The sequence below is a fragment of the Narcine bancroftii genome, chromosome 8 (assembly GCF_036971445.1).
Source record: "Narcine bancroftii isolate sNarBan1 chromosome 8, sNarBan1.hap1, whole genome shotgun sequence".
NCBI classification, from domain to species: Eukaryota; Metazoa; Chordata; class Chondrichthyes; order Torpediniformes; family Narcinidae; genus Narcine; species Narcine bancroftii.
Window position 1 is genome coordinate 56824765 of NC_091476.1, and position 25877 is coordinate 56850641.

Here is a 25877-nt window from a genome sequence, read left to right on the forward strand (position 1 = left end):
GTACAAAGGTGGTTTATTCAACGATTACAAGAAATCACATTTACAGTATTTCAGTCACATACTATTTACATGATGCACAATCATTACCATCCCAAACACATTTGATCTGTGATCACATGGTGATGCTCAAGGCTTCTCCAGGGACACGCAGGCATGGTCGTAACTCAGGAAGACGGGCAGGCAGTCAGCCTGGGTCGAACTTCCAGCTGCCTGCTGCCTACACCCATGAATGCCAACTTGGCCACAACCAGGAGCCAACCGACCAGATCCTCCAAATGACCCCCCCCCCTCTGTCCTTACCTGATGACCGAAGATCAGGAGCGTGTGAAATGGGCTGTCAGAGAAAGTAGTTCAGACAGGTGCTAGTGAAATGTTTAATCAAAGGTTGGACAGATCCAAGAATAGAATGGGTTGAGAGGGATATGGACCAAATACATGCAGATGGAATGAGTGTGGGTGGGACATTCTGGTTGGTGTGCTCAAGTTGGGGTGAAGGGCTGTGTGACTTCTAACTCACTTTTGAGGCTATTTGACTTTTATGTACAATACGGGATAGCCAGCTAATTTATCAGCAAGGTTTGGAATGTGGGAGGAAATGGGAGTATCCAGGGAAGACCCAGAAGGAACATGTAGACTCCAAGACAGCACCAGAGCTCAGGGTCAAACCTTGACCCTGCTGTGAGGAAGCAGCGTGATCTGCTGCACCTCCTTGCTTCCCCACCTGCTTTCAGTGGATTAACACCCTTCTTTCAAACAGGACAATACCTGTTGGACTTCACATGGGATCTCACCAATTCCCTGTACAGTGAAGATGAAGGCAAGCAGAGTTGATTTTTAAACATTGCCGGCCTTTCAAACCTCCGAGAGTGAGGTTAGACCAGGTTCTTGAACAATCAGCAATTCTCTGCACAAGGCTTGGATTGGCAGAGGTAACCTTTGTCACTGGTAGACTATGTAGAGTGGGAACATGAGGACCAGCTCCTGCAATCAATGGGGAGCACTTTTTCAGATCCAGATCAGGGTGTTAAGACAGGCTGATGAAGTGTCAGATCTTGGATGTCTCCTGACAACCAGGAGTGTGAAGTGAGCTCGGGAGACCCAGTGCTGTTGACACTTGCTATTTCTGGTGTTGAACACCCTTGAGAGCACTGGCCTGGCCTGATTCCACATATGGGATCTCCCACTGACCTGTCTTGTTGACTCTGATTCATAATGTGAACCTTCAGCAAGTAATGCCTGAACCCAAAAGAGCCACAAGAGAGGCTGTTCAGCCCATCGAGCCCCTGCTTACCCTTTGTCCAGGGGGAGAATACAGCATCCAATAGTCTGAATAGGCCTGGGATTGTCAGAACTCGGAAGGTAAGCAGGCACAGGACTGGTCAGAACATGGAGGGGAGACCGCCCAGGAACATTAGGTTTCTGTGAGAGGCGCTGGACAAAGTGGCGACTCTGTTTGCCTTATTCTAAATATAGTATTATGTGACAATAATGGAACCTTTACATTACCTTTACCTTTACAATACCAAGTACCAGAGTGCATCTGTTTAAGGTGAGTGGAGGAAAGTACAGGTGCGATATCGGGGGGTATGTTTTTAACACAGAGTGGTGGGTGGATGCCTGGAATGCATGGTGGGGCTAATGGTGAAGGCTGGTACAATAGGGACATTTCAAAGACACAAGAGAAAAAGAAGGTTAAGGGTGTGAGGCATGGAAAGGTTAGGAGTAGGTTTACATGGGTCAGAATTACATTGAAGGGCAGAAGATCCTGTACTGTGTCAGACTGTTCTATGCATCCAATGCAACATGAATCCCATAGTCCCATCAATGTAGGTCAGAATGGCTCCAAGGACTTCAGTGATGGAGAAAGCACAGAGAAGCTGGAACAAAGAAGGTAGCATGGAGAACTGTTCACTTGAATATTTTTGATAGAGTTAGGGTGGTAATTGTGCAGAAGGAACAGAGAGGTTCAGGGAATCAGGCAGCATTTGTGGAGGGAGATGGTCAGTTGACAGATGGGATGGGGACCCTTCATCGAGATTGGTTATGGAAGGAGTCTTGAGGGGTGTCCTGATGAAGATGATAAAATTATGAGAGGTATGGGCCCAATTAAAATCCTTTCTTCTGTGATCAACGTTTCACAGTCAAGCAGCTGCAGATTTAAGGTGAGAGAGAGGAAGTTTTGGAGGAGCGTGCGTCCACTCAGAGGGTACGGAGTCAGGAACATACTGCCTGAGGGGGGTTGTGCGGTTAGAGACACACAACCCTGAAGAGGCAGCCAGTCAGGTCATCGAATCTTGAGGCAGAGAAGGGCAAGTACCTAATGTAGTTCAATGCACATGGGTAGATGGATATTTTTTTAAATTTGGAGACAGAGCACAATTTCAGACCCTTTTGGCCCACAAGCCCACATTGTTCAAATACACTACAACATAGAAACAGGCCATTTGGCCCATCTAGTCCATTCTGAATTATTATTCTTCCTGGTCCCGTTGACCTCCACCCAGACTATAGCCCTCCATAACCCATCCATGCACCTATCCAGATGTTCTTAAATGTCAAATTAATCACTTCAGCTGGCAACTCGTTCCACATTGTCTCCACTCTTTGCATGAAGAAGGGCCGCCAAATGTTCTCCTAAACCTTTTGCTCCTAACCAATGTGCTGTAGTTTGGCTCACTTAATCTCAGCTTGCATTTATTCTATCTGTGCTCATCATAATTTTGTATTGCTCTGTCAAATTTCCCCTTATTCTCCATCGCTCCAGGGTATAAAGTCCAAACCTGTTTAACCTTCCCCTGAAACTCAGCTCCTCAAGTCCTATCAACATTCTTGTAAATCCCAGCTCTCTCTCAATCTTATTGGTAGCTTTCCCATCATTGGGTGAACAAAATGTACTGGGGGTGTAGGTAAATGGGGTGGAAATCGGGCAGCACGGACTCATGGGCCAAAATGGCCAGTTACCGTGCTGTATGCCTAAATTAAAAAATTTAAATTTAAAACTGACCAATCAACCTTCTCTCCCAGCAAGTCTTTGAAACGTGGAAGGAAACTGGATCACCCAGTTGGAACCCAGGGAGAGAACAGGCAAACTCCTGACTGCAGTGGATTCGAACCTGGGCTGCTGGCTCTGTAATGCTGTTGCTCTAATTCCTTCACTGTGACTGTGATGGAGCAAAGCCCCAGTTTCTGTGGATGTATAACTGAGAATTCATGTTTCAAGACATGAAATGCCTTTCATCAAAATGTTAAATTCTAGAATTTCTCCTCAGTTTCTCTCTCTCTCTTTCTCTACCCTTATTATCGTACGATCTTCAGTTTTGAACAAGCTTTCGGTTATCTGCTCGAACCTCATGGTGCCGAGGTTTGTTGAATAAGCTCCTGAAATGGTTTGATGTATTTGTGCCAAGTCTCCTTTCTTTTACTTAGCTGTGAGCAAGAGGGTGGTGCTGGTTCTACTTACAACTTTCTATTTCCAGAGTGCAGTTCTGTTGGTCCAGGGGATATCTACGGAGATCCATCATACACGCGGCCGTGGTGGTGATCCTGGAAGACAAAGAAAAGTTCAGAGCAGTCACAAAGACCCTCCACAAAGAGTAAACCACTCAGTTGGAACAACACACCAGGTGTAGGAGGAACATAGCAGGCCAGGCAGCATCCACAGAAGGCAATAGACAATTAATGTTATGGGCCCAAACTCTTCAGCGATAAAGAGACAAAAACCCAGATAAAAGGATTGGGTGGGGGGGGAGGGTAACATGGACTGGCAGGTGATAGCTGAATGGAGGTAGGAGAGGGATGAAATGGGGAAAAAAGGAAGATACTTGTTGAGGCAGAGTACCTAGAAACAGCCTATAGATACTGACAGTGAGTTTTCTCTATGGCCTCACATAATAGCTCATCCCAATCAAACAAAAGGTTGGCATCAGAGATAATGTTCATGACCATATGAGAATATTCTGATATTCTCGTTAACTCTAACCCAGGTTTGTTCTTCGCACATTGCTGTCTGATCAGTTCTTTTTTTTGTTCCAGATTCCCAGCATCCAAAGTCTGAGCTTTACAACATTGAAAGAGATGCCATCAGGTATTGAGATGAAACCTGGACACTGTGAACAAGGCTCAATGATCAATACCCACACTGGTGGAAAGTCTGGATAAGATCCATCACCTCCTCAAGAGGTTCTTCAACCCTCCCAGATCCCTCAGCAATCTCATTAGATCCCTCTGCTACACTACAAACTGCCATCTTAATGAGAGATTTCCCACCTCCATCCATAAGAAAACTCATACATGATCAGTACCGCGGTTACATCATGAACAGCATCATAAAGGACTCCCAACACATAGTCAGATACTCTTCCCACTGCTCCCTTTAGACAAAGGGTATAGAAGGCTGAAGACCAGCACCTCAAGGTCCAAAAGCAGTTCTTATCCAACAGCTATCAGGCTCTCGAACTTGCCCATCCCACTCTAACCATAAATGACTCCGGGAACATCATAAAGACCAATCTATGCTATTGAAAAGCCACAATCTTTTTCTTGCACTAATTAAAACTGGGAATCTATTGATCCCTTTTCATTAGCTCTTTTAATGCATCCTGTTGCTGTTGGTGTCTTATGTATCTCCATGGCTGTAGTAAGAATTTTCATGTATGTTACACATACAATTATGATATATAATAATACATTTAAATTTCAACTTTAGATATACAGTATGGTAACACGTCATTTCAACCCATGAGCCCGAGTCATCCAATTACACCCGATTGACCTACAACCCTAATATGTTATGAACAGTAGGAGGAAACCAGAGCCTGCAGAGACAACCCTCACCGACACAGGAAGAACGGACAAACTCTTTACAGATGGCACGAGATACGACATGGGTCACCGGTGCAGTAACAGCATTGCTCTAACTGCCACACTAACAGCATCACCCAATAAACTCAATATCATCCATTTACTTTGAGAATAAAGTTGCTAGAATCACTGAACTATGTGCCAGCATAGACCCAAATGGGTGCTGTACTAATTCTGTGGTTTGATGATTCTATGAATATGCTCTTAGTACAAAGAGCACAGAACTTTCCAAGACAGGAAACGATATTGTAGGTTTGTAAAGCTACTCGAGAATAATCTAAACCTTTTCTACATCACACCCATAACCCTTTATTTTCCTTTTTTCTGCCTATCAAAGAGTCTATTGAATGTCCCTATTGTACCCCCGACAATGCATTCAATATGTAAAATATCTACCTCTAACATCTCCCCTAAACTTACCTCCACTCACCTTATACTAGATATCCTCTATTATTTGTCACCCTGGATAAAGGTGCTGGCTGTCCACCATATCGAATCCTCTCACAATCTTACATACCTCTATAAATTTACCTCACATCTTTCATTGTTCCAAAGAGAAGACCTCTGCCAACCTCAAAGTTAGCAAAATGAAGGATGATTGTGAACTTCGGGAGGAAGTCAAGAGAACATGACCCAGTCCTCACCGAGGGCTCAGTAGTGGAGAGGGTCAAGAACTTCTAATTCCTGGGTGTCAACATCTCTGAAGGTCTGTCCTACAACCTTTATTCAACACAGTCACGAAGGAAGCTCGCCAGTGGCTATATTTTGTGAAGAATTTAAAGAAATTCGATATGTCACTGAAGACTCTCGAAAACTTCTACAGGTGTACCATGAAGAGTATTCTGGCTGGTTGCATCACTGTCTGGTATGGAGGTGCCAACTCTCAGAATAAACTCCAGAGGATTGTTAACTCAGCCTCCAACATCACAGGCATCGGACTTCATGCCATCGAGGACATTTACATGAGATGGTGTCTTAAAAAAGCAGCCTCTATCCTCAAAGACCCCCACCACCCAGGCCATGCCCTCTTCACTCTGCTACCATCAGGAAGGAGGTCCAGGAGTCTGAAGATGAGAACTCATCTTCAACATGGCAGCTTCTTCCCCGCCGCCATCAGATTCCTGAATGAATAATGAACTGCAGACACTGCCTTCCTTTGACTTTTTCTTGCACTATTTTTATTTTTTTTGGTTTACATAAATATTTGCACTGTGATGCTGCCACAAAACAATACATTTTGTGATATGTTCATGACATAAATTCTGATTCTGATTGATTACACTGCAAAAGGTTCATCTAGCTACAGCTCCTGACAAACTGGAGCTGAATGAACTCCGGATCATTTGCAAGGCAGAGGTGGTGATAGAGAGGTATTTCAGGAGACAGACACTCCTAAATGTCAAGAGGCAGGTAGCTGGGTGACTGTCAGGAGACAGAAGAGAGAGAAAGAGAGAGAGAGCAGAGCAGAGCAGAGCACCCCTGTGGCCATTCCCATCAACAATAAGTATACCGTTTTGGATACTGTTGGTGGGAATGATCTACCCAGGGGCCAGTTGTAGTGGTCACATCTCTGACACCGAGACTGGACCCTCAGTTCAGAAAGGAAGGAGGGAAAAGAGGAGAGTAGTAATGATAGGGGATTCGATAGTTAGGGGGACAAATAAAAGGTTAGAACATTGGAAAATAGCACATTACAGGCCCTTGATGTTGTGCGGACCCATATATTCCTTCCAAAATAAAAGTTGTAAATCCTCCCTACCCCAAACATTTTTATTTTATTTTCATCCATATGTCTGTCTAAGAGTCTCTTACATGTCCCCAATGTTTCAGCTTCCATCACCATCCCTGGCAAAGCATTCCAGGCACCCACAACTATCTTGTGTAAAAATAAAATTACCCCTGATGTCTCCCCAAACTTCCCTCCCTTTACTTTGTACAGACGTCCTCTGATGTTTGCTGATCCTGCCCTAGGAAACGGGTGCTGTCTGTCCACCCTACCTATGCCTCTCATCATCTTCTAGACCTCTATCACGTCTCATCTCATCCTCCTTTGCTCCAAAAAGAAAAGTCCCAGCTCTGCAAACCTTGTCTCATAAGATTTGTTTCCCAATCCAGGCAACATCCTAGTAAATCTCCTCTGCACCATCTCCAAAGCTTCCACATCCTTCCTATAATGAGGTGACCAGAAATGAACACAATACTCCAAGTATGGTTTTACCATAAATGTGTAGAGTTGTAACATGACCTCTCTACTCCTGAACTCAATCCCCCATTAATGAATCCCAGCATCTCATAGGCCTTCTTAACTATCCTATCAACCTGTGCGGCAACCTTGAAGGATGTATGAATTTGGATCCCAAAGTCCCTCTGTTCATCTACAAACTTAAGTAACTGACCATTGACCCTGTTCTCAGCCTTCTGGTTTGTCCTTCCAAAAGGCATCACCTCACACTTATCTGGATTGAAATCCATCTGCCACTTTTCTGCCCAACTCTGCATCCTGTCTATATCCTCTTGTAACCTTCAACAACCTTCAGCTCCATCCACAATTCCTCTAACCTTCGTGCCATCCACACACTCACTGACCCATCCTTCTGCCTCTTCATCCAGGTCATTTATAAAAATTACAAAGAGCAGGGGTCCCAGAATAGATCCTTGCAGCACTCCATTAGTCATCGACCTCCAGGCAGAATACTTTCCTTCCACTACTACTTTCTGCTTTCTTCCTACAAGCTAATTTTCCACTGATCCATGCCTCATGACTTTCTGGTTGTGTCTCTCATGGGGGACCGTGTCAAATGCCTTGATAAAATCCATGTAGACCACATCTACCACCCTACCCTCATCAATTTCCTCAAAAAACTCAATTAGGCTTTTGAGGCATAACCTTCTCTTCACAAAGCCATGCTGACTATCCTTGAGTAGATTGGACTTCTCCAAATGCTAATAGATCATATCCTTAAGAATCCTCTCCATTAGTGTACACTTCACTGACATAAGACTCACTGGTCTAGAATTCCTATGATTCTCCCTATTAAATTTTTATAAACGAGGGGACTACAGAGGTTCTGTGGGAGAGATCGAGAATCCCGGATGGTCTGTTGCCTCCCTGGTGTCAGGATCCACGATGTCTCAGATCAAGTTCTCTGTATTCTCAGGAGGGAGGGTGAGCATGTTGGGACCAGTGGGTAGGAAGGGTGACGATGTCCTACAAGGAGAGTTTAAGGAGGTAGGTGCAAAGTTGAAGGACAGGACCCCCAGGGTTGTGATTTCAGGAGTGGCTACTTGTGCCAGGTGCTGGTGAGGCTAGAAATAGGAGTTAATGCAGCTAAATACATGGCTAAGAGATGGAGCAGGAGGGAGGGCTTCATGTTTCTGGACCATTGTGCTCTGTTCCAGGGAAGAGGGACCTGTTCCAACAAGCAGGTTTGCACCTGAACTGGAAGGGGACTAACATCTTTATGGGTAGGTTTGCTAGTGCTGCTTTGGGGAAGGGGGGGGAGGGTTTAAACTAGATTGGCAGGGGGATGGGAACCAGAGTGTTATAGTGAGAAAGAGGAGGATAAAGGTCATGTAAAGACTGCAAGTATAGACAGAAGTCAAAGTTTGTGCATGACAGAAATGTTCTCGAGTGTATTTATTTCAATACAAGGTGTATTGTCAGAAAGGCAGATGAGTTTAGGGCATGGATGGGCTCGTGGGATTACAACATTATCGCTATTAGTGAGACTTGATTGCAGGACTGGTAGCTCCATGTGGTCCAATGTGTCAGTTGTGATAGAAGGGGAAGAATGAAAGGGAGAGGAGAGGCATTGCTGGTCAAGGAAAACAGGAGGGCTCATCTACAGAGGCCATAAGGGTGAAGCTGAGGAACTGGAAGGATGTGACCACCCAATAATCAGAGAGAATTTGTGGAGCAAATTTGTAGAGAGATAGCAGGCTGATGTAAGGAACAGAATGTTGTGATAGTTGATTTTAATTTTCCACATATTGACAGGGACTCCCATACTGTAAAAGGGCTGGATGGCTGGGATTTTGTCAAATGTGTTCATGGAAATTTTCTAAATTAATATTCAGAGGCACCAAATAGGACAGAATGAAATACTGGATCTCCTATTAGGAAACGAGACAAGGCAGTTGACAGAAATTTGTGCAGGGGAACATTTTGGGTCCAGTGACCATAATGCCATTAGTTTCAAGATCCAAGTCCAATTTCGTGGAAATCAGAAAGGATCTAGGAAGAGTGGATTGGGATTTGTTTTCTGGCAAGGATGTGTTCAATAAATGTAAGGCCTTCAATAGTGGAATTTTGAGAGGACAGAGTTTCCATGTTCCTGTCAGGATTAAAGGCAAAGTAAATAGGTAGTAGGAAACTTGGTCTTCAAGGGATATTGGCGATCTGGTTAAGAAGGTGTACAGCAGGTATAGGCAACAGGGAGCAAAAGAAAATACTTGAGAAGTAAATTAAGAAGGCAAAAAAGGTTACTTTGGCAGATAATGTGGAAGTAAACCATAAGGGTTTCCACAAATATGTTAAAAGGATATTAAGGGACAAAATTGGCCCTCTAGAAGATTAGAGTGATCGTCTATGTGTGGAGCCTCACGTGATGGGGGAGATTTAAAACATTTTTTTTTACATCAGTATGTACTCAGGAAACTGGCATTGTATATAAGGAAGGAAGGGAAACAAGCAGTTATGGCATGGAATGTATAGAGATTAAAGAGGAGGAGGGGCTTGCCTCCTTACAGCGAATATAGGTAGATATTCCCTCGGATCTTGAGGGAGACGAGTGTAGAAACTACAGGGGCCCTGGCAGAAATATTCAAAATGTCCTTAGCCATTGCAGAGGTGCCAGAGGATTAGAGGGTAGCTCATGTTGTTCTATTGTTTAAAAAAGGCTCCAAAAGTAAACCAAGAAATTACAGGCTGGTGAGCCTGACGTCAGTAGTGGGTAAATTATTGGAGGGTGTTCTGAGAGATTGGATATACAATTATTTGGACAGCCAATGACTGATTAAGGATAGTCAACATGGCTTTGCACCTGGTAGATTGTGTTCAACAAATTTTATAGAATTTTTCAAAAAGGATACCTTTTGAAAAAGTTCCACATGAGAGGTTAGTTCAGAAGGTCAGACACTAGGTATCCCTGGAGAGGTTGTAAAATGGATTCAAAATTTGGTGAATGGTTGAAGACAAAGAGTGGAAGTGGATTATTGCTTCTCAGACTGGAGGCCTGTGACTAGTGATGTGCCTCAGGGATTGGTTTAGGACCATTGATGTTTGTTGTCTACATCAATGATCTAGATAATAATATGGGAAATTAGATCAGTAGGTTTTCTGATGACACTAAGATTGGAGATGTTGTGGACAGTGAGGAAGACATTCAAAGCTTACAGAGGGATCTGGACCAACTGGAAAAATGGGCAAGAAAATAGTAGATGGAATTTAATGCTGACAAGTGTGAGGTGTTGCATTTTGGAAGGACAAAACAAGGTAGGGTGAACACAGTAAATGGTAGGGCACTGATGAGTGTGGAGGAACAAAGGGATCTGGGAATTCAGAAACATAATTCCCTGAAAGTTGCGTCATAGGTGGACAGGGTTATAAAGAAAGCTTTTGGCATCCTGGCCTTCATAAATCAAAGTATTTAGTATAGGACAGTGGTTCTCAACCTTTTTCTTTCCACTCACATACCACTTTATGTATTCCCTATGCTCGGTGATTAGCAAGGGATTGCTTAAGATGGTGTTTGTGTGTGGAAAGAAAAAAGTCTGAAAACCTCTGTTTTAATCATACCTAATTGATTTGTTATGATCACAATTTCATAACTCCAAAGGAAATGGGCCAATGACAATTTTTCTCAAGCAAAATATTTCAGTAACAATTGGGTCTAGAGCAGTGGTTCTTAACTTTCCTTTCCCGCCACTGCATTAAACCTTTCCCCCTTCATCCTAAAGCCATGTCTTCTTGTATTTATCTCTCCTAATCTAAGTGGAAAAAGCCTACTCGCATTCAGTCTGTCTCTACCCCTCAAAATTTTGTAAATCTCTATCAAATCTCCCCTCATTCTTCTACGCTCCAAGGAATAAAGTCCAAACCTGTTTAATCCTTCCCTGTAACTCAACTCCTGAAGATTCGGCAACATCCTAGTAAATCCTGTCTGTACACTTTCAATCTTACTGATATACTTCCTGTAGTTAGGCAACCAGAACTGCATACAATACTCCAAAATTGACTTCACTATTGTCTAAACATACTCACCATAACATCCCAACTCCTACACCAGTGGTTCTCAACCTTTCTTCTTTCCTCTCACTAACCACGTTAAGTAATCCCCATGCCATCGATGCTCTGTGATTAGTAAGGGGTTGCTTAAGGTGGTCTGTTGAGAACCACTGCTCTAGACACAACTTTCACTGAAATATTTTACTTGAAAAAAATTGTCTTTGGCCCATTTCCTTTGGAGTTATGAAACTGGGCACCTAACGAGTCAATGAGGTACGAATTAAACAAAAGTTTTCAAACTTTTTCTTTCCACTCACATTCCACCTTAAGGAATCTCTTACTAATCACAGAGCACTTATGGCATAGGGAATACTTAAAGTGGTATGTGAGTGGAAAGAAAAAAGTTAAGAACATCTGGTTTAGGGGGAACAATGGGGGTTCTTCACTCAAAGAGTGGTGCGAGTGTGGAACGAGCTGCCATCTGCTTGGTAAATGTGGGCTTGCTTTTATATTTTAAGAATAAATTGGATAGATACATGAATAGGAGATATCTGGAGGGTTATGGAAAGGGTGCAGGTCAGTAGGATAGTGGAATGATGTTTTGGCACATTCTAGAAGGGCTGAATGGCCTGGTTTCTGTGCTGTAGTGTTCTATGTTCCTATATGATGTTCCCTAATTCAGGCAACATCCTGGTAAAATCTCTGTACCTTCTTCAAAGCATCTACAGTACATCCAGTCCTGAAGCTTATGAAGTTACCCACATGTGGCAAGCATATGCCTCACACTTCAAGGAAGTAGCTAACCACCTCTGGGTGGCAAGGTTAGGGTAGCAGTTTGCACAATGCTGTTCAGATCATGTGCTATCTGTCAGGAGTTTGTACGTTCTCCCGTGTATGTGAGGGTTTCCTCCAGGTGCTCTGGTTTCCTCCCATCATTCAAAACACAGAGGTTGTAGGTTAATTAGGGTATTTGAGTGACACCAAGAGATTTCTTTAAGCAGTCCTTGTACCTCTTCTTTGGTGCACCTCTGTCTTGGTGGTGCCTGCCACATTGACCACCGCCAGAGGGCTGATATCGCCTCCAACCGTACATCTTGGTGCCTCACAGTTCGGCGGGCAGCAACCTCCTTTGAAGAAGACCGCAGAGCCCACCTCACTGACAAAAGACAAAGGAGGAAAAAGCCAACACCCAACCCCAACCAACCAATTTTCCCTTGCAACCGCTGCAACCATGCCTGCCTGTCCCGCATCGGACTTGTCAGTCACCAACGAGCCTGCAGCAGACATGGACATACCCCTCTATAAATCTTCATCCGAGAAGCCAAGCCAAAGAAGAAAAAAAGAAAGAAGTGACATGGGCTTGTGGGCCAGAAGGGCCTGTTACCATGTTGTATGTCTAAATTTAAAATGTTAAAAACCTCTCTTTCACATTCCTCAACTTTACTGTTGTCCAGTTGCCTCGACATCAGCATCCTGGGTCACCGTTGATGACACATGGATCAGGCTTAATACTCTGATTCCAAATGCATGTCAGAGACCATGAATCCTGTAGGAAATGACTCATCTCCTGACACCCTTGACCCATTTCTCTTCTTCCCAGTCTCTTTGACCTTATTGCTACTATGAACAGTAGTGAAATATTTGGCCTTTCAGGCCAGTACTACTAGATGGAAGATTATAAGATACTGAAGCAGAATTAGGCCATTCAGCCTATCAAGTCCGCCCCGCCATCCTTTTCAATCCCATTCTCCTGCCTTCTCCTCGTAACCCTTCCTTGGCCAATAAGTTCATGGGTGACCCAATTTTGACCTCACCATTGTCCAACTTTCCCCCCCAGCCCAACCTCTGACTCTCTCGTAGTGCAATTAACTCTCAGTCCAAAGACTGAGAGTCCAGAGTTTGAATATATAGCAAAATCCCTGCTATCCAGAATTCAAGCAACTGGGAGCCAGCAAAACAAAAATGAGGAAATAACTAAATAAAAAATTAGAATTGTAAATGTTCTCTGATGTAACTCCTAAACCTTTGGTGAAGATGGGAGCCAGTATTCAACCTTTCTTCTTTCCTCTCACATACCACGTTAAGTAATCCCCATGCCATCGGTGCATGGTCCTTGGTCGGGCTTGCTTGTAGCAGCTGTTTGAATAAAGTTGTGTGAATCAGTGATGGCGTTGCACAGGATGAAGAGCTGGTTGATGGCTCTCGCTGTTAGATGCCTGCTTAGTAAGAGTCTTAGTAAGATGTTCATTCCCTGCCTAGTAAGAATATTTATCTTTATTAGTATATTAAGTACATAAGTAAAACTTTTCTGTAAACGGGGTGGGGGGTGGGGTTTAATTATGATGGCAACATGGTTGATGTCACAGCTGGGGTTCAAATTTAAATTCTTTAAATTACTAGAATTACCTGATTAAAGTGATCTTTACATAATTAAAGACTATGATACTGATTATTTTTCAAATTATTTTACATTATTTTGTCTTTTAAACTGTTTATACTTAATGCTGGTGAATTAATTAGGCATTGTAAGGATGAATCTCAAGCAACCAGGATGTTTGGCATCTACCAATCCCAAGATAAGTGCCAGATACCAGGAGTTTTACTGTATATTATTGAGTATATTAGTGGGGGTTTAATCTGTAAATTTGGGGGAGGGGAGCTTAATTATCTATAACATTATTGTTCATTTTCGGGCGGCCCTGTGGAGGGGGAGGAAGCTGCAGATGCAATGACGGTTAAATGTTTTCAAAGAATGTGACTGAAAATAAAGCCAAATTCTTTAAGGTTTATATATTCATACAAGTGAAGTTTGTTCAGTGTAAGGACAGTATGGTATTTTTGCCTTTTAAACTGTTTATTCTTAATGCAGGTGTGTTAGTCAGTCATTGTAAGAGTGAGTCTCAAGTAACCAGAAAACTTGATTATCTGGCACCTAACAAACCAATTAACCAATCTTCACATCTCTCTGGAGTAGAATATTCCTAAGAGTCCTGAACCTTGGAGGGAAATCTTCACCTTAAACCGCTTCCCATCCCCCTCCCCAGCATTACCAGTTGAATCACTCCACTCCACAGCCACCCTCTCTCCTTTGTGTTAGCTGACCTCTCCACACAGATGCTTCTCAACGTTCTGAGTTCTTCCAGATTCCAGCATCTGCAGTTTTATTTGTTTTCCTTCAGCGTTATTGCTTTCTGCTCTGACAAGTCTTTTCATTTGGAGTTAACGAGATTTTTAATTTCTCCTGCCTTTGATATTTTTACTCTTCATGTTCTGTTGCCCTGAAGGAATAACTCTTTGTTAAAGGTAAATTTGATCCAATGCCTGTCGTACCTCAGTTTTCTTGGTTTAGATTGAAAATTCCAGTTTTAGATTGAACATCACCTTTTAATTTAAAATAATCTTTGTTCACTTTATAGTCACTCTTCTCAGGAGGGCCTCTTTATAATAATGTGATGAATTAAATCTTCCTCATTGCTCTGTTCTGGTACTGAAATAACTTGCTTTAGGCACTTCCTCAATGTACTGAGTAGGGAAATCATCTGTGAACCCTCTGGGGAGTTCATTGTCCCCGCTGCTGGAGCCTGGGGCCACGCAGATGAACATCCCCAGGTTTTCTGGATTACTTGCATTTCTGCTTTTTCCACATCCTGAATTGCAAGCACAATTCATAGGCATGGTTGGTACAACGCTGTTACAGTGCCAGCGATCGGGACCGGGATTCAAATCCCACCCAGCGCGCAAGGACTTTGTATGTTCTTCCCATGGATTGCGTGGATTTTCCCTGGGGACTCCAGTTTCCTCCCACCATTCAAAAGGTATAGTGGGATTGTAGATCAATTGGGTGCGATTGGCACGGGCTCGTGGCCCGAAAGGGCCTTTTATCTTGCTGTACGTCTACATTTAAATGCATTTAATTAAAAAAATTAAGATTAAAACTCCCACCATATTTTCTCTTTCCCACTGCTCGCCCCAAAGTGATTCTAATTCTCCTCATGATCGGCTGAGCCAAGAACCAGCATAACCACGGTGCTGACAACATCCTTCATTAAAATTGCAGACCTCCTTTATCCGCCTGCTTCCCGAATGTGAAACACCCTGGGGTACATCATTCCCAGTGCTGGTTACCTGCTAGTACCAATCACTGAATGACATTTATATCACACTTATTTATGACCATTTGTGCACTTAGTGGCATGGTTAGTGTAGCAGTTAGCGCAATGCTATTAAATGGCCTGTGACCTGGATTTGAATCAACTGCTGTGTGTCAGGAGTTTGTATATTCTCCCCGTATCTGCATGGTCTTCCTCCCATGTTCCAAAAACATATTATGGGATTAGTTGGTTAATGGGTTACATAGGCATATTTGGGCAGTGCACTCGTGGGGCGGAAGGACCTGTTCCCATCTTATGTTAGATGAAATACTTCAACATTTGGCCCATTGACAGTCAGCATTAATGAGACAGAGGTGGAGAGGGTTAGAGCCTTCCTGTTAGTCCACATATTGGGAGACGTCTCCTGGAGGCAGCACATTGGGGTCACTGTGAAAAAGGAACACCAGCACCTCGCAGTTCTCAGGGATCCGAAGAAATTTGGCATGTTGCCAGATACTCTTTACAAACTTCTACAGGTGCACGGTAGAAAGCATACTGATGGTTGCATCGCAGCACAGTGTGACAGGTGCCCAGGAATGCAGAAAGCATTCCTGTAATCTGGCCATCCTTTCTGAGGCTAACTAATGGTTTGCCCTGAATTATTTAATAGGGCCTGCAGAATTCTGGGAAAAAAGGTTTTGTGTACAGATGAGAACAAGATTAACCTGTACCAAGTGATGGTAAATTGGATCAGCAAGTTTTCCGATGACACTAAGATTGGAGGTGTTGTGGACAGAGAGGAAGACTTTCAAAGCTTGCACCAACTGTAAAAATGGGCCAGAAAATGGCAGATGGAAGTTTAATGCAGACAAATGTGAGTTGTTGCATTTTGGAAGGACATTCACATACACAGTGAATGGTAGGACACTGAGGAGTGTGGAGGAACAAAGAGGTCCAGAAATAGAGATGCATAATTCCCTGAAAGTGGTTTCACAGATAGACAGGTTTGTAAAGAAAGCTTTTGGCATCTTGGCCTTCATAAATCAAAATATTGAGTACAGGAGTAGGGATGTTATGTTGAAGTTGTTTAAGACATTGGTGAGGCCAAATTTGGAATATTGTGTGCAGTTCTAGTTGCCAGACTACAGGAAGGATATTAATAAGATTGAAATAGTGCAAAGAGAAGATTTACTAGGATATTTCCGGGTCTTCAGGAGTTGAGTTACAAGGAAAGATTAGGACTTTATTCCTTGGAACATAGAGGTTTACAAAATTATGAAGGGTATAGATGTGGGGACATTTCTTCACTCGAGAGGATGTTGGGCTAATGGAATGAGCTAGCAGACAAATGAGGGTTAATGCGAGTAGGCTCTTTCCAGTAAGATGAGGAGAGAGAAATATGAGAGGACATAGCTTTTAGGTGAAAGGGGAAAAGTTTAGAGGGAACATCAGGGGGAACTTCTCTCAGAGAATAGTGTGAGCGTGAATGAGCTGCCATCTAATGTGTTAAATGCGGATTCACTCTTAAGCTTTAAGAATAAATTGGATGGATACATGGATGAGAGAGGTTTGGAGGGTTATGGACTGGGTGCAGGACAATGGCACTAGTGGAATAACATTTTGGCAGAGAAGAAGGGTCAGATGGCCTGTTGTAGTGTTCCATGGAGGCATAAAGGAACTGCCCAAGATCCAAAACCTTTCCCATGGTTTGCATCTTGCAGTGCAGCCTCTGTATTTCTGTTCATGAAGTGTTCTGTGGACAGTAGTCATTGACTCAGCCACATCTCCCTCCTGAAGAGTGTTTATGATCTGTTGAATATACGTTTCAGGATTTTTCTTCATTATGATGAGAATTCTTCTGTCATCAGCAGTGGAGTCTTCCTTGGATACTAGGCCCTTTGCGAATACTGAGCTCACCAGTACACTCTTTTTTAATGATGTTCCAAACTGTTAATTTTGATAATCCTAAGGTTTGACTGATGTCTGTTAATTTCAACTTCACAATGGCCTCTTTGACTTTCATTGGCACAAGGCACATGTTTGGCGTTAGCGGTTAGCACAACACCTTTGCAGCGCCAGCGATCGGGACCAGGGTTCAAATCTTGTGCTGTCTGTAACGAGTTTGTACATTCTCCCTGTGTCTGTATGGGTTTTCCCTGGGGGCTCCAGTTTCCTCCCAAATAGGTTAATTGGGTGTAAATCGGGCAGCACGGACTCACGTGCCAAAATGGCCTGTTACCATGCTGAATGTCTAACTTTAAAAAAAATTTAAAACTCTGGTCCTCGTGTTGAAAAATGGCAACTTGATATTCCAAAGGAGATCAAAAGTTCAGAAGAATGCCCAGCTCTTTTATACCTGCACCAATGAAGCAAGTTTGTGGTGCCCTGAAATGAGGGGATAATTTACAAAAAATGCTGCAGTTTCTACATGGTCAAACTAAAATGTATACAAATAACCTTGATTATAAACTGGAGTATACACTTTCATGACATGTGAATTTTTGATTACAAATTTAAAACTTTGGATCACAGGGGCAAATAAAGGAAAATAAATTGTCTTTGTCCCAAACATTACGGTGGGTCCTATATGCCTTCTCATCTTAGATTTCCCATTCTGGGAAACAGAGTCACTATTCATCGTATCAATGCCCCTCATGATTTCAGAAACTTCAATAAGTTCCCTCTCAATCTCCTATGCTTTAAGGAAACAGGATGAGTTTTCCAGCCTCCTGTGATCATTCAACTTCCCTAATCCTGGCAACAACTTTGTAAACCTCTTCTGCACCCTTTTACAACTTTCTAATATGCTTCCTTTAGCTGGGTGTTCAAAACTTCACACAAAATACTGAGCTTAAATAGACTGGCCTGTTGTTGATCTGTAAATCCTGTCCTGTAACACAACCCATTATTGTATTGATAACCCTTACGCACCACATTTCTAGAAAATGTTTTAGTAATGGTCAGTACAGCTTCTCACATGATGTGTCAAACCCAATCTCAGTCTAGACTTCTGTCTTGAACCTCACCCGTCCCTAGTTCTGAGAAGGGGGAGGGGGTGTGGTTGACCTGAAACATATGCCGGATCCTCTCTTCACAGATGCTGTTCGACAGGCTGAGCTCTTCCAGCATTTAGGACATAGAGCAGTGCAGGTCAGGAACAGGGTCTTCAACCCACAATTAGGCTCATCTGCAGCACATACATTTGACATCTATTCTGGCCGCCCCTTCCTGGATCAATCTCCTAACATTCAGAGAGTTCCAGACTTCCTCGTTCACCCACCCAAGCAGAAAATGCCCAATTAGTGATATTTATACAAACGTGCGAGAGAATCTCAGCCAGGTCCACAGGAAGCAAAAGGAATAAAATATTTTGGGCTTGGGCCCTCTGTCAAATGAAAGTATAAACAGGCAGTGGCTGAATAAAAAGATGGGGGGGGAGGAAAAGGAGAGGGAGGAAGGAAGTGGTAGATGAGGAACACTGAATACAGGTAAGAAGTCATCTCCTCTCCTCCCCCCTACCTTCTCCCCATCTTTTGATTCAGACATCCGCCTGTTTTGGCTGTGCGATCTGCTCGGTTTCTCCAGCCCATTTGAGCATTGTCACCAAAATGTTCTTCCTTTTCTCCTTGCTCTTTTGCCCCATGTTTCCTCTCACTGCTGACTGTCACACTGGAGACAATTAAACCAGGGCGCTCAAACATCACGGCAGAGCCAGAGGCTGGAATCTTGAGCAAGGGAAGTACAGCTGGTGGGAGCAACTAAGAAAATCTGCAGGTGCAGATTGAAGTTGAAGCCAGGGAGGGACTCAACGGGAACACACAGCATCTGTAGAGAATAACGGTCAGTTGTTTGGTGTTGGACCCTTCATAGACTGGTATATAGATGAGGGGAGGGATAGGGGGCAGTCTACAGGGATGGGATGAGGAGGAAATGGGGGAGGCTTTTCTTTCTGGTGTGATGGAGGATGAGAGATTATTTAATGGGGGTATCGAAGATTATGAGGGGGTCAGGTTGGGCAGCCAGCACCTTTTTCCTGGGCTGACAGTAACCAATACTAGAGGACATCTGGGCAGCATGGTTAGCATAGTGTAGCTGTTAGCACAACACTGTTACAGTGCCAGCGATCGGGTCCGGGGTTCAAATCCCGCGCTGTCTTTAAAGAGTTTGTACATTCTCTCCGTGTCTGTGTGGGTTTTCCCCGGGGGCTCCGGTTTCCTCCCACTGTTTGAAATGTACCGGGGTTTTTAAAAATAATTATTTTAACAATAGACAAACAGCACGGTAACAGGCCATTTTGGCCCACGAGTCCATGCCACCCAATTTACACCCCTTTAACCTAGACTCTGGTAAGTTTTGAACAGTGGGAAGAAACCGAAGCCCCCGGGGAAAATCCTCACAGAAATGGGGAGAACTTACAATCTCCTGACTGACAGCACAGGATTTGAACCCCAGTCACGATCGCTAGCGCAATGAAGACGATGCACTAACCTCTACGTCAGCACGGGGCAGCACGGGCTTGTGGGCCGAAATGGCCTGTTACCATGTTATGTGTCTAAATTAAAAATTAAAATCTGCATAAGCTGAGGGGACGAAAATTTAAGGGAAATGTCAGAGGTAAAGTTTTTTAACACAGAGAATGGTAGGAGCTTAGAATGCATTGTCAGGGTAGTGGTGGTGGGCGACAATTTAAAGACTCTTGCATCGGCACATGGATGTAAGAAAAGTAGAGGTGAGGTAGGGAAGGGTTAGATTGTTGAGTAGGTTTACATGGGTCAGCACAACATTGTTGGTTGAAAGGTCTGTACTATGCTGCTATGTTCCATTGATAGAAAGGGTGATCAGGGTAGAGAGCGGAGGCAGAGGGTCTCAGATTCCTGGTATCTGCAACTGCTCGTAGCTCCCTCCTGCCAGCTCCATCGGGCACTCACCTGAGTCCATAGAGAACAGTGCCATCCGGGTGGAGGCGGATCATGCGGTTTTTCACAGTCACTCCGTGCAGAAAGGACTTCTTGTCATTCAGGAAGTAAGTGTCGGGCAACCAGAGCTGATCCGCCACCCGGTTGTCCAGGGTCAGGTTGAGAGGGATGGCCGTGTACGAAAGACGCTTGTCCCGCCAACCTTGTTGAAAGTACATAGTGATGGTGTAATCCTGGGAAGAAAACAATCATGGGTTTATGGTCAATCACATTGTACAGGTGCACCAAAATTTCTACTTGCTATCACCAAACAGCTGCCTACAAAGATACACGATAATTTGAATTATATTAAAAGAGACAAGAAGATGGATAGTAAATATTCACAGTGATCCTAGAGCAAAACAAAGTGACAGCAATGATGCAGGCAGTCCTTTTGCAGGGTTGGGAGTGGTCCCTGATGAAGGAGATGATTGTACACCTCAGGAGGATGAAGGTCAACCTCTCTCCACCTCGCATCAATGGCTCTGTCATGGAGAATGGAGAGCACAGGGTTCCTTGGTCTGCATAGAAAGGACGACCCATCCTGGACCCACAATACTTCCTCAGTTCATCAGGAAGGTGCAGTGTCGCCTACACTTCCAAAGGAGGTTGAAGAGGATAAGGCTACCGGCCCTCTTATAGCCATATAACCATATAACTGTTTACGGCGTGGAAACAGGCCATGTTGGCCCTTCAAGTCCACGCCGGTTCACTTGAACAACTCCACTAGCTTCCCCCTCCTACTCTCTGCCCATAACCCTCCAACCCCACACATCCATGTACACAACCAACCTTCTCTTAAATCTTGACAACATTTTACAGTAGTACTCTTGAGAGTGTCCTGTCTGGCTGCAATATTGTGTGGGATGGTAGCTGCAAAGTATTGGACCTAGTCAATACAGAGTATCATCAAATCAGCTGAGAAGATCACTGGGGTCTCCTTTGCCTCTATTGACAATGTTCACCAGGAGTGCGGCTTAAATCGGGCTCAAAGAATAACTGATGACCCTGTCCATCCAGCACACAGTGTCTTTGACCCACTACCATGAGGAAAGAGGGACAGGAGCATCGAAATCAGGATGGCTCGGCTAGGAAATAACTTCTTCCCGCAGACTGTGAGATTGATCAATAGTATCCTGTAACCAAGAAGATCATTCTGAAATATTCATGTACATCTATTTTAAATCAGAACTTTGTGTTTATATGTGATTATTCTATTCTGTGTATTGTGTGTGTATTTTTGTGCACCATAGACCAGATAAACGATGTTTCGTCTGGCTGTATGTGTATAGGAAGATGAATAAACTTGAAGATTAATGTAACATTCAAGTGCCTCTCTCTCTCTCTCTCTCTCTCTCTCGACGTTGTGCACCATCTGCTGAGGAGATTCTGGAGCTACAACTTTGTGATTCAGGGGTAGAAGTGGTGCCCACCGCACCCCTGCTGATCCTCAACCATAAAATGTATAACTGAATACAATCATTTTGAGGTAGTAAGTTGCCTCCATCATCAACTAGTGGTCGAGGGACTCAAAAAGGGATGCAGGATCTGAAACCACAGTAGTAACTGCTCAAAGACCTCAGCCAATTAGGAAACATCTGCAGAGAGGGAAACCTCTAACATTTTGGGTCGAAGAGCTGGAAGAGCTGGAGGAACTCAGCAGATCAGACAGTATCCATGGGAAGCACAAGGTAGACGACATTTCAGGCCTGAGCAGGGGGAAGGAATTGAGAGGTGATCAGGGGAGGGTCGAGAGGAGAAGGGAAGGGAGACAAAGGGATGAGGGAAAGTGAAAGGATCCTCCCTCAGCAGGTTCTTGGACAAGGCGAGATGTTGCTCCTCCAGTTGCCATAAAGCCTGAGGGTAGGATTGCCGGGAACCACAACAGAGATTAGGAATTAAAGCAGCAAGGAAGAGGAAGGCTAAGGCCGCCCTTGCGGACTGGATGTGGTTGTCTGCAAAACTATGTCTAAATCTATGTTTGGTTCCTCCACTACTGAGACGCTCTCCCTGAAAACAAGCCTTCTCTATTCTGGAAACCTCCACTGCAAATGACTACTTCACCTGGAAGGATCAATTCGGTCCCTGTGGTGGGGTAAAGCATCCCATGCACAACTGCCTCATGTCTCCTTGTCTCTTCCCATGAATTGTCCTCCCAGTACCCTGTGACTCCAAGAAGATGGACAGTGGTCCTAATACAAAGAAGAGTGACAGCAATAGTGCAGGCAGTCCTTTTGCGGAGTAGTCCCTGAGGAAGGAGATGATTGTGCACTTCAGGAGGATGAAAGTTGACCACTCTCCATTATGCATTAGTGCACCCACACCTCCTTCCTCACTACCGTGTAAGGACTAAAGCGAAGCAACACTTCATTTCCAGGAATCTCCCAGTCTGTATCTGCAGGAATCATCTATTGTATTCAGTGCTCCCGTGGTGGTGTCCTCTACATCAAAGGAAACTGGATACAGACTGGGAGAATGGCTTTGTTGAGCATCTTCGCTCTGCAGCAGCAAGGCCATCCCAGTGGCCAACCTTTTAATTCCACACTGGCATGCAGTGCCAAACTGAGATCACCTGCAACCTGAAGGAACAACCCCTTACTTTCCATCTTGGCAGTCCCCAACCAGATGGCAATTGACATCAACTCCATTCTGCTAACCCATCCCCCTTCCCAGTCTCTCTCTCTCTCTCTCTCTCTCTCTGTCTCCTTTCCTCCAGTTCACCCCCCTTCCCTCTCAGAGCCACCCTGTCCCCATCACTTCTCAACTTCTTTCTCTTCTCCCACCTGTACCACCTATGTACCCTATCACTTCTCTCTTCTCCCACCTGTACAACCTATGACCTCCTTCCTATTAACCTATACTTCTGCCCCTGCTTGCCTCCCTGCCTCCCTCCTCTCCTCCCCTCCACTCGCCCATTCCCCCACCTTTATATCTAGGAGCCTGCCTGTTTTTGCTAATACCTGATGGTGCCCAGTTCCGAGACATTTACTTCCCTTGAATGCTGCATGACCTATTGAGTTTCTCTAGCACGTTTGTGCACAGAGACATGTCAGGCAACGAACAAAGAATTTTTGAATTTTAGAAAAAAATAGTCCCCTATCTCCTCTTCTTCATCCCTTCTGTTCTGAATGTTCACTTTTGTCCCCCTTCTTCACTCCCTCCACCCCCACCCATTCTCACCCCTCTCCAGTTTAATACCACCCACTCCCCCCATCTCTCCACTGGATATTTCCGCTCTCTCCTCACACCTCCCCTCCCTTCGGTCCCACCTTCTTTCTTCTCATATCCAAGCTCTGGCAGCCTTTGTCTTGAAGCACGCACTCCCTCCGTATGACTCATCTTCCTCCACCTGACCCCACAATTTTTCTTGCCCCCCCACCACCCCCTTGTCTGGCAGCTCAAAATCAGAATGTATTGTCATGAATGTGTCATTAAATTCATTGTCTTGTGGATGTACTAGAGCTGCAAAAACTGCTATAAATTACATAAAAAAGTAAATTAGTGCAAAATTGATATGCCATAGACATGGACCAGACAAGTGTTATACTAATACTGGGCTTTTATTAACAGACTAGAACCAATAAACTGGCCAGTGGGAAAGCACCTCCATCTGTTATACCAGTAGGTGGAGTTTCTCTACAATCTTAGCCAATAGCAAGCAGTCAGTAAAATATGCTCCCCCACCCCCCTCCATTACATATCACAAAAAGATGAGAGAAAGTGAGGTAATGTCTGGTTCATGGTCCATTCAGAAATCTGATGACAGAGGGAAAGAAGTAGATTTTGCCACATTGACTGTTCATCTTTAGGCTCACTGGCAAAGAGGACATGGCCTGGGTGGTGAGGGTTCTTGAGACACTGCTTGTTGTAGATGTCCTTGATGGAGTGAAGGCTGATGTCAATGGTGGCACTGGCCAAGTTTACAACTCTCTGTAGCCTTTTGCTGTCCTCCATTCAAGATAATGAGGCAATCAGTCAGAATACTCTCCTTTGTACAGTTGTAGTAATTTTTCAAGAGTCTTTGGTGACGTACAAAATCTCCTCAAACTCTCAATGAAGTATAGCCACTGGCGAGCCTTCTTAATGATTGTATCCAATATGAAGGCCCCAGGATAGAACTTTAGAGATGTTGACACCCAGGAATTTGAAGTTCTTCACTGTTGTCCCCTTGATAAGAGGTGGCTTATGTTCTCCTAATTTACCCTTCCTGAAGTCTACATTCAGCTCCTTGTTTCTGCTAACATTGAGTCCAAGGTTGTTGTTGTGACACCACTCAACTAGCTGATCTATCTTATTCCTGTATGCTTCCTCATTGCCATCTGAAATTCTGCCCAATGATGGTAGTGTCCTCAGCAAATTAGTAGATTTTATTTGAATTGTGCTTGGCCACAGTCATGGGCGCAGAGAGAGTAGAGCAGCGGATTAAGTACGCATCCTTGAGGTGCGCCTGTGTTGATTGTCAGTGAGGAGACGGCATTGTTTCCAATTCCTACTGACTATGAGGAAGGATCCAGTTGCAGAGGCTCAGGTTTTGAGTAGATCTGAATGGATAGCCAGTGAAATTGCATCTGCTGTTAAGTGATTGTGGAGGTTGGCAGTGGGTCCAGATCTTTGCTTAGGTGTGTGTTAATTCTGGCCATGGCCAACCTCTCAAAGCATTTCATCGCAGTAGGTGTGAATGCTACTGGGTGATAGTCATTGAGGCAGCTCACGCTACTCTTCTTGGGCACCACCAGGATGATTGATGCTCCTTTTGAATCAGGTGGTAACCTCTGACTTCAGCAATAAGAGGTTAGAAATATCCGTGAACACTCCGGCTCGTTAGTTGGCAAAGATTTTCAGTACTTGCATGGTATGCCCTCAGGATCTGATACCTTGAGGAGTCACCCTCTTGAAAGATGTTCTGAATTTGGTCTCAGAGACAGATATCAAAGAGGCACTAGCTTCTGCAGTGATTCTTATTGGTAACATTAAGTTCTGCTTTTCAAATCGAGCATTGAAGTGAGGTGTGATGGATCTGGGTTAGTTTAATATGAATCTATATTTCATATTAAAAATGTCTTAGAGTAAGTTATAGAGTTAAATGCATTTCTAGTGAAGGAATTGTGGGCTGGTACTGTATCACACATGGTCAGCACATTTACAGGTACAACATTGAACTCAGAAAGAGTGTTTATCTTTGGAGACACAGCATCTAGAAAGACAGAACTAATGGAATTGAAGTGAATTTTAATTTATTCAAAAACAATGAAGTGTATTAAAAGGGAAGTAACTGAGTACTCAATGAGAACTGTGGAAGGCCATCCATTTTATACAAAAACATGTTTATTAGACTTTCCAGAACTAAGACACTTAAGCCTCCTGGAACTGAGATGAAGCCAGAGATTGTTATGGATATGGAATGGTTTTGGAAAAAAAGGCAAGAGGTTTTGTAGAAATGAAACTAAAACTGTTAAAAATTCCAGTACATGATCACATGGTTTCCAAGAATTGAGATGGTCTTGTTGATGATGTAATGTCACATGATTTTGAGAAATAGATTGGCAAATTCGGACATTTGGCATCAGTTCAGAAATCAAGACCCTCTGACACACACAGGAGTTGAACTCTTGAAAAAGACAGGGTTGAACTATAGTAACCAGAAGAGAGGCAGTTATATGTTATTCCTCAAAGGGGATACAGAGAAACTAGATTTCAAAATGATTTCCGATGGTCTTTTGAATATAAAGCCTCATCATAGAAGAT

At 43.8% G+C, this 25877-nt stretch overlaps 1 protein-coding gene across 1 annotated transcript in view; it reads right to left on the reverse strand.

Annotated features, from left to right (window-relative positions):
* LOC138741761 (gamma-aminobutyric acid receptor subunit beta-4-like) overlaps positions 1–20311 on the reverse strand; it is a 47395-nt gene extending 27084 nt beyond the window's left edge. Inside the window, exons 1-2 of the mRNA XM_069896045.1 lie at positions 20106–20311; positions 3461–3543 (exon numbers count right to left, since the gene is read on the reverse strand). Of these exons, the coding sequence (XP_069752146.1) occupies positions 3461–3543; positions 20106–20311 (289 nt within the window). The remainder of the gene's footprint in view (positions 1–3460; positions 3544–20105) is intronic.
* Positions 20312–25877: the final 5566 nt, after the last annotated feature.